This window comes from Adiantum capillus-veneris, chromosome 13 (genome assembly GCF_014529385.1).
Source record: "Adiantum capillus-veneris isolate H3 chromosome 13, ASM1452938v2, whole genome shotgun sequence".
Taxonomy (NCBI): Eukaryota; Viridiplantae; Streptophyta; class Polypodiopsida; order Polypodiales; family Pteridaceae; genus Adiantum; species Adiantum capillus-veneris.
In genome coordinates, this window is record NC_140943.1 from 110,585,973 (window position 1) to 110,595,856 (window position 9,884).

General features: G+C 43.6%; 1 protein-coding gene across 1 annotated transcript; it reads left to right on the forward strand.

Moving 5' to 3' along the window:
* Positions 1-7,938: 7,938 nt before the first annotated feature.
* Positions 7,939-9,168, forward strand: LOC147444642 (lysM domain receptor-like kinase 3). Its single transcript, XM_086528129.1, has one exon. It carries the CDS (start codon positions 7,939-7,941, stop codon positions 9,166-9,168), a length of 1,230 nt encoding a protein of 409 aa, XP_086384255.1.
* The last annotated feature ends 716 nt before the right edge of the window (positions 9,169-9,884 follow it).

Below are 9,884 nucleotides of genomic sequence, written 5' to 3' on the forward strand. Positions count from 1 at the left end.
TCTCTCTCTCTCTCTCTCTCTCTCTCTCTCTCTCTCTCACACACACACACACACACACACACACACACATAAGGGGAAGACGATGGGAGTGGCTCCTTTCAAGGGCCTCTCTCTGCAAGTGTCCAGCGCTCCAAGACTCCCCTCTATCTATGTGTGCTCGAGCAACCCTCTATACCCTTGGCTGGCCGATAGAAGAGGGGATTATATTGCAGGGTGTGCAAGCCTAGAAGGTTAGGGGCTTGCACAGTGAGCTCACAAGGCAGTGAACGCAATGTCAGGAAATGGTTTGTGATTGAACAGAGATGGGGACTTCGAAGGTAGGCGACAATGCAGGCTATGGATACTTTGTGCGTGTGTGTGTGTGTGTGTGTGTGTGTGTGTGTGTGTGTTGTGTGTGTGTGTGTGTGTGTGAGAGAGAGAGAGAGAGAGAGAGAGAAGCATTGCACGTTGTGTGTGTTAAGAGCATGGGGTAGGCCAGGCGGAGACTCACAAGGTGATCTCTCTTTGATGCGAGTCTCAACTCTCAAGATTGGCAGGCCGCAGTTGAATACGTGAGTTGCCGTCGTCAACACCGTCATGCCTTACAGCTTCTCAAAGTTCAACCTCCCTTTTCTTCTACCAAAATATCCCTCAAATTTTAAAAATTCTTAAAATACCCCCAATATTTTGTCATAACTTCCCAAAATGCCCTTCAAATCTTCCAAAATTCCTTAAATACCCCTGGTTGTGAGAGTAAATTTCTCCAAACATAAAAAAAATGTAGCTTTTCATAAGAAGACCGAATGTCTATCAATACAAGATATTAAAACTAGAATTTAAGCTGGTTATGTAGGTTTTGGAGATGGATTGCTTCATTATTTTTGGACATGATTGCCTTTTTTTGGAAGGTAATTTGTGACAAATTACAGGGTAAACACTTAGAAACCAATCTCAATTGTCAAAAAGAAATAAAGATTAGGGAATCGTGAACAATTTAATCAAAATAGAAATGGGGTTTTTTTGGGTATTTTTGAAATTTGAGGGGTATTTTGGGAATTTTCACAAATTAGAGAGGTATTTTCGTAATTTTCCTTTTCTTCTAAAAGCCATCGCAACAACTGCCAAAAAACCTATTAAAACCCACCCTTCCAACAATTGCAATTTGCACCAATTCAGCTTCTCTTTTATCCCATATTGTGTTGCCTTGATATGGAAATAATGCCAACAACATAACACTGTTTTTTGGCACTAAAGTTTTGTGCAAACGTGCTACAAAGTGGAGCTCCAAGCTGAAGGACTCTCGCGTATGTAAAAGCTATGTTCACAACCATGTTGAACGCTGGCAAAATCTGCATCTACTTCCCTTCTAGGCAAAAAAAAACCATAATTGCCTAGGGTGGGACAACCGTGTGCTCTCCTGTATGTGAGTTATGAGCACTTGCTCACACAAACATTCTCCTGCTCTAGACTCTGCCTCGAAGGTGATTCCACGTTTACTCATTCATTTCCCAGATCACAAGCATCAAGGCTTACGACGTCATAAAACAGGGGGGAGGGGGTGGGGGGTGGGGATAGATCGAGAGTGAGAGAGTTGACCTCGGCATTGCACCTCCATGTTTATACCCGTGAGTCTCTACATTTATGCCCTAATTGCAAGAAGGAGCGTGAGCATTGCTTGAGTGTCTCAAAATGAGAGAGAGAGAGAGAGAGAGAGGGAGAGAGAGAGAGAGAGAGAGAGAGAGAGAGCTGAAAGGGTTCGGATGTGCAATCACATGTAATTGGCAAAGCACAAGTCATTGACAAGCCCATGCTCCAAGATGTCGTCTCTTGGAGAACACTGATTGCAAGGTATGCTCTAGATGGGCCTTTGACGCATCCCTTTGCTACATGTTGTGAGTATGAGAGATGTCTACCTTCTTGGGATGGATCTATTCTGAATGTAGTTGGCCATCTTACCTTTCATGTACTGAGTGTTTGGTATTTTTTTTTGTCATGTAAGTGTTATTAGATTCATGTTCGTCTATGTCTATTGAAGAGTTGTAGTTATAATGGTACGTTCAAAGTGATAGGCTTCAAGAGGTAGTGAACAAGCATGCAAAAGGCCAAATGTGATTGATAGATTTTGACAGTGCTTCACTTATCGCTTGGAGATTCACCTAGATTTTAGGACTAGGTGTGTGTGTGTGTGTGTGTGTGTGTGTGTGTGTGTGTGTGTTGGTTTAGTGTGGGGGGAAAATTCATTTGGTGAAGACTCGATGTTAGCTGGTGTATGAGCAAGTCATAAAGCCCTTCTCATAACACCTTTCTCTGAATGCCCTAATCCTCATTGGGATCATGTGTGTGTCATGGAGAGATGCATGAAGATAGGCACACACATGTACTGTTGAATGGAGTGAGAGAAAAAGACAATTTGTATAAAATGTTTTTGAATCAAAAACAATTCGGAGGGTCGCGCAAAGCTGGAAGGAGAAGAGAAAGAAGCAAACAAGGTTTAATGTAGTAGGAGTAATACTAAGGGACCTCAATGATCTATGGAAGGAGAAAAAAGACAATTTGTATCAAATGTTTTTGTATGGACACAAATGCACGATAACAAGGCATCCTCAAGACGAGTGGCACTGCCAATTGAGAGAAGCATCTCCTCTCTCTCTCTCTCTCTCTCTCTCTCTCTCTCTCTCTCTCTCTCTCTCTCTCTCTCTCTCTCTCTCTCTCTGCGTCATACCTCCTCCGCTCAATTCTTGATAATGGCCACAATGATGTAAGATTTTGTAGCCAAGGAGTCTTGCTGCTGCGCCTGATGGAAATGCTTCGCTGCCATATCCCACGACCCCTTGTGACTGTAAATGTGCGCGCAAACTCACAGCTGGCCAGGTCCTTTAAGCTCTAGGAGAAACAAGACACGAGCGCGCGCGCACGCACATGCGCACGAGAGAGAGAGAGAGAGAGAGAGAGAGAGAGAGAGAGAGTCGTCAATTCTTAAAAAGGAGATTACTATTACTGGCCCGAAATACAGAGCCACACTTTTTGGCCTGCCCAAAGGGCAAAGGCTATAGAGATGCCTTTTCTTTTTGCCGACTAAAATAGAAAAAAAGACTAAAAAGATTGAGTTGTATCTTCAAGCATTCTTTGACAGCTTAAAAATGCTGATTGGTTGAAATAAGATAGTGGGCACTCATTTAAATGAAGAGTGTACAAATCTAAATGATATACATGTCTTGAGTTTTATTGCTAATGAAAAAGAGTTGGAACTTGGGTCATTTACGAGTGTCAATCTTTGAAATGAGTGTCTTCTAGCTGGTGTTGGTTGAATTTTAAAATTGAAAATTTTAATGATGGCCTGTAGAGGTAGTGCGCATTCAAGGCATTCGTTAAAATGATGCCATGCACCAAACTTCTGTGAGATTGTCGCGTTGCTTGATTTCTCCCATGCCTAGCAGGATCTCGATTCCCAACAAGCCTTGCGTTGCATTGCTGAGTCCCGAGTCTATATTTCTCGAACCAAGCTGTTTGGGTGTGCGTGTGTGCGCGCACGTGCGTGTGTGTGTGTGTGTGTGTGTGTGTGTGTGTGTGTGTGTGTGTGAGAGAGAGAGAGAGAGAGAGAGAGAGAGAGAATGCCTAAAGCCTCCCCAAACAATATCTAGCACTTGCTTTCCATCGCAGTCATCTTAAATTGCTAGCTTGTTGAGCCCCAACTTGCCATCTCCTCATGCGCACCTCACCCTCCTTCTACAATGTTGCTCCTCCACCCCTTATTCCCCTCAAAGTAAACAATGATGGAAACGAGACTTGCAAGTTTACTGGTTTCTGCTTGCTAGGATACACAGTAATCCAGGAAGGGACTTTGTCCTCTGTCTCTCTCCTTCCTCTAAACGCTCGCGTGCGAACCATCATTTCAAACTCATCGTAGGAGGAGCTATGAGCTCTCGAAGCGGCTCTACAGATGCCTTCAAAAATAGCTGTTGAAAGGAAGCTGCTAGAGAAGGGACATGCATGAGGAACGCAACTTGTAAAGAGTAGCGAGCTTCTGCGTGCCAGTGCTCTTCCCTTTCTCTGGGCGGGAATGGCAATGGTTGCCCTCTTTTGCCCTTTCTCACCGAATGCGCCCTCGGCAGGTGGCTCTCTAATCTTATGGACTCCTCGTCACAACTGCTTATCTGTTACCCTCTCCGACACACTCTTCATGTAGGTTATGTAGCTCGCACACACGCCTGGCCAACCTATGCACGCATTATCTCTTCCCCCCCTCCTCGGGGCATGGCTCTCATGTACATGATTGCAAAAGGTTGACAAACACAGATGAGCAAGGAGTACGGATGAGCTGTATTGTGAGGATGGCACAATATGCAGAAGAGAACGTTGCATTGTCGCTGTAGGAGGAGATCTTCGAGTGCTCAGCAATGAATGAGAGAGAGAGAGAGAGAGAGAGAGAGAGACCATCGGAGGCAACATCTGTGTATAAGTATAAAATAGGAAAAGTTACCAAAATACCCCTCTAATTTGTAGAAATTCCCAAAATCTTGGGTTGGATTGTTCAAGATTTTCTAATCTTTATTCCGTTTTGACAACTAAGATCAGTTTTTCAGTGCTTAGCATATAATTTATCACAAATTGCCTCTCAAAAGAAGGCAAGTATGTCTACAAATAATGAAGTAATTCATCTATAAAGCTTTTATAACCTTGGAAGGCAAGTATGTCTACAAATAATGAAGTAATTCATCTCCAAAGCTTTCATAACCTTGGTAGATGAATGCTTAGAATTGCCACACTATCTCCTATAGTCGGTCGTCTTCATTTCTTTAGCTGGAATCTTCGAAGATGCCTCAACTCACTCTAGGAGAAGCCTACGTTGTTTTTGCCACCTATAACCCCCTATCCTCCATCTTTGTCGTTCCCTACCAACAGGTTCAAAGCCCTCTTCAACCGTGGAGCACCTCCTCTCGCCTTGATGCGCCCTCTCAGCACGAGCACCAACAGCGCTCCCTGTCTGCACGATCTCGTGCCCTTGTCATAGCCGAGGAAGCAGCCTTGGGACAACCGTCATCTACCCCAAGCAGTGCTCCTTGCCTTGGTCGCCCTGCCTTGGTCGCAGGCGAAGCTCGAAGAGAAGAGATTGCTCCGGCCTGCCTACAGAGCCGTCTAGAGAGCTCTGCTCCACCTCGTCCTTGGTTGCCAGCGCTACACCCAATCCACCGTCTTTGGCTGCGCCTCTCTCTCAACGCCACATGCTGGCGCATATGTTCGCCAGACAATATATATATATATATATAATATAATATATATCTTCCCTCTCTCTCTCTCTCTCTCTCTCTCTCTCTCTCTTCCCCCCCCCCCTTTCCACTCTTTTCCTTCTATTCAGCAAAAAAGAACCTACCAGGAAAAATTACCAAAATACCCTTCTAATTTGTGGAAAATTTCCGCCACAAGCTTTCCAAAACAAAAAATCGGAGCAAGGACCCTCCCCTGTTCCCGCACCCTACGCGCCTTGCGTCCTCCCTCCTATCACACTGCCCCCTGCTGCACACGCATAGAACAACCGTCCTCGTCCGACATCTCTCTCTCTCTCTCTCTCTCTCTCTCTCTCTCCATGGCCCAATTTGGAACAAGACGAAGCCACCCCCATTCCTTGTTTCCTCTATCGCCCAGCCAAGGCTACTATAGCCTGCGCGATCTTCTGCTCGTCCTATTTTCGTATCCTGACCCTGCGAAGCTTTTGAAACCACACCAAGGCCGCCTCTACTCCGCCCCTTCTAATTTGTGGAAATTCTCCGCCCTGACACACAAAGACGTGATTGCTTCTACGAGGTCGTCGAACTGACAACATACTCTCTCTCTCTCTCTCTCTCTCTCTCTCTCTCTACTCATCCACGTGCCACTCCCTTGTTTAAAAATTAAACATATAATAATTCAAATAAGTTTTCCTTTTGCGGGGTATTTTGTGACAAATTACATGCTAAGCGCACAAAACGGATCTCGATTGTCAAAAAGGAATAAAGATTAGAAAATCTTGAAGAATCCAACAAAAACAAATAAAAGGGCATTTTGGAAAATTTTGAAATTCGAAAATGTTTTGGGACTTTCCACAAATTACAGGGATATTTTGCCCTTAAAAATAACGAGTCCTCCCCAATGTTAATCAGGCGTGTGTTTGATTTTGTAACTTATCATCAATTTCAAGGGATTAGTTTAAAGTGCATCTAAATGGTGTAAATGTCATTTTTGGTAGTGAGGGTTTAGATTTCGCTATTGATAGTACTTAATTTTGTAACTTATCATCAATTTCAAGGGATTGGTTTAAAATACATCATATAATATTAGATTTTCCACTCTAAAGTAGCTGAGACACCGGCCCTCCCCTATTCACAAACATGCATGTGAATGGCTCTTTGCTCTCCTATTAGAACTAAAACACTTAACTTGATTTTTACATCTTTTTAAACAAAGGTATTTGTCTAGATTTTACCTAAACAATTGCTTTCCAAAATTGGGGAGCCTTACTAGCTAGTCTAGTCCGTGCTTTTTTTTTTTTACTTTGAATGACATTTTTCACCTTAAAATGACAGACCTTGTGATTTTATCACTTGTTGTAGTAAAAATCGAATCGTTGCATTGGCAACTACCTCCGACAGTGCCAACAGCAAGTGAAAGAATCACAATGGCTTTCTACAATAATTAGAACATGATAAAATCATTAGATTGAGTTTAAGTAAAATCATTGTTCAAGAAAGGATTGCCTCATCTTAGCCTTGAGCTGGTTGAAAATGGAGACTACCTGGTTGGAAACCATGGTAAAGAGAAAAAAAAGTGATGAAATATGTGAGAGAAAATAATTCAAAAATCTTGTAAATTTTAAATTTATGCTAGTATTTCCGGTTTGCTTTTTTGTAACACATCCTACCCACATAATGGCAACTTCCTTTATATATTCATTCATCTCAAGATTCCTTAGAATCCAACCCTTTACCTTAGCAACTCATACCCATCCCTCCATTGAGGGGTCACCCTCTAAAATGAAGTTGGAGAGTCGAACACGGGCGTGCGAGAGGTATGATGCATCGTGAACTGCTGTAAACCACAGCCACAGTCGCCCTCGACTGTCAGAGATGTGAATATTAAATTTTAAAAATGTCTATAAACCCCCCTCCTACCCCTTTTCGCCTCGCAGACTTACGCCACTTCTGCAACTGCATCCCTTCTGGAGTTCAACCTCTCCGTCTGCTTATCACCTTCACCTTATGTGCGGCCCCTACTCTGTCCACTAGCTCGCCCACACACTCTTCTGGTCTAGCCAGGTGCAACGCTGCAGTGAGTGAGGACTCGTTTTTTTTAATAAAAAAGTCATGGGTTCCTTTCCCTGCGTGATCCCCGCCTCTACTCTTGCTTCGTCGCTGCCTCCTGCTTCCTTGCCCCCCCCCCCCTTGGAGCACCCCTTCTCTTTCAATTATGTTTACCAGTAAATACCTTTGACAATTCTTCTTAATAAAAATTTTAAAATGATTGGTACCACATACTAAGTCCACGATCGCTTAATAAAAGAGGCTTTCTTTAATATTGACTAAAATTAACTTATTGAATATAAAAAGTCAACCCATGTGAGGCTGTGAAAATGAAATGTGCGAAGTTTGTTTTGACATTCTTAAACAATAGAATGCAAAAAAATCAAGGATATGAAATGGCAGTGAAATAAATATTTAAAGTAACTCTCAGCGATGCATTGAAAACAATGAAAGTCTCCCCAACCAACACAACACTAACACCAAGGTTTCTTTTATATATATTTATTAAAAAAAAAAAACAGGGAGGAAGATGTACACACACGCTCATCAACCCAACCCAGAGGAAGATGTACACAAAGGTTCTTCCTCTTCCTTTCCTTCGGGCTCCCCATTAACACACGCGCACACACAGAGCTTCTTTCCTCTGATCGCAGCGTAGACTTAGGGTTTCTGCTTCTGTCGTGAGATGTGCTTAAAATGGTGGTTGCCTAAAACTCGTGCACCCACATATAGCGCACATGGTGAGAATGATAATTTAGCGTCAAGTAGCAGTGCCAACGGCTTGTTCTCCTCCACAGAACGCTCCTCCGTGTCAATCAGCACGTCCAGCAGCTCCCTTGCCAGCGCTTTTTCTGGAACCCCCATCAAAGACCTCCTTCCCCAGCGCCCTCTCTCTTACAGGCGCTCGGAAATCGCCCGTGCCACCCTCAATTTTAACGCTTCTCAACAGATAGGCTCTTCTGCATGGAAAGGTGTGCTGCGCGGATCAGATGTTGCTATTGTCCGGAAGCCTGGAATTGCCAACAATTTCAATCAGTTGCTGGGAAATGTGCATGCGCTGCATCATAGTAGCCTTGTCAAGGTAGTGGGGGGATGCGCGGCTGCAGATTCTGTCTTTGTTGTCTACGAGCTTGTTCATGGGGACAATTTGCAATCTTGCCTCTGCAGCACACATTCTCCAGGCTACACGGTGTTGTCGACATGGAGATCTCGCTTGCAAGTTGCTGTTGATGTGGCCAAAGGGCTCGATTATGTCCATCAGCACACTAGCTTGCAATCGGCTCACAAGTATCTTACAAGCAGCAATGTTATGCTTACAAATGAGGCTCTTCGGGGCAAGCTCGCACTTGTGGGCATGTCTGTTTTGACAGGAGAGGTGAGTGCTAGAGACACCAAGGACGCTTTGCTAGAGATTGAAGTTGGAGGCGATGAAAAACTTGATGCTTCTCAGAGAAAGAGGAAATTGGTGTCCTCTAGCAGCATAAAAATCAAGGGCACGCGCGGTTACATGCCTCGGGAGTATGTTCTTTCTGGTGCTGTGTCTCAGAAATATGATGTTTTCACATTCGGCGTTGTCTTGCTTGAGCTTCTTAAGGGCGAGGGTTTAGGGCGCGAACAAAGGTTGAAATCAAGGAAGGGTTCAATTGTTGAGGAGGCACGGTCTATACTTTTTGATGAAAAGGGTGACAGAGGTAAGCTTAGAATGTGGATTGACCGGAGGCTAAATGACTCATACCCTGTGGATGATGCTTTGAAAGTTGTTCGTTCAGCGTTGTCATGCGTAGATGATAATCCAGAGAAGCGGCCTACAATGAGAGAGGTGGCTCTATGCATGTCCATATGTCTTGATTCGGCAGAGGCTTGGGAGAAAGAAAGTACCACGCTTACAGGAACGATGGCATTGGAAGGGAGATGAAAAGTTTGCCTTCATTGATTTCATAACAGATTTCTGTTGAAGCAGTGGACTGTGGACTGTTAACTTCTTTGCCCTTTTTGCATGAGTGAGAAGTTGCTCTCAATTCGTAGATTTTTGTAGGTTGGACAGATTTAGATCAATGATTCAATACCAAACAAGTATTAGAAGCTCCAACAATGGTCTTAAGGATGTTATCAAAGAGGTTATACCTACGGTTAACGTCAGCGCAAGTTCTTGGATTCCTCGAAGTTGACACTTCAAGGTTATTCTTACGGTTAACGTCAGCGCAAGTTCTTGGATTCCTCGAAGTTTAACCTTCAATTTCTTGCTCCATGTCATGAGCACTAGCATTTGTGGCTCCAATGTAAAGAAACTGGTTCTGGATCCCTAAAGGATATTTTGTTTGATGTATACAACCATGTTAATGGGGTATTGCATTGTAGACGGCTGAGACATTTTCACTAGGTGGGAATGCTCTCTTGTGAGACGGGCAGTGAACCAGTCAGTAATTACTACGGTAATTACCATGGTAAACCCAATGCATATAAGTAGGGTCCATTACATTGTAATCGGGTTAGCATAATCGGGTTAACGTTTTGGTGGCATTTGTTGGCAATTGTACTCGAGTTGTCAATCTTGGCAGTTGTTGTCGGTTGTACACTCTCTATCTTTTTGTTCATAAACCACATCATACTCATTGTAATCCTTCATCTGTA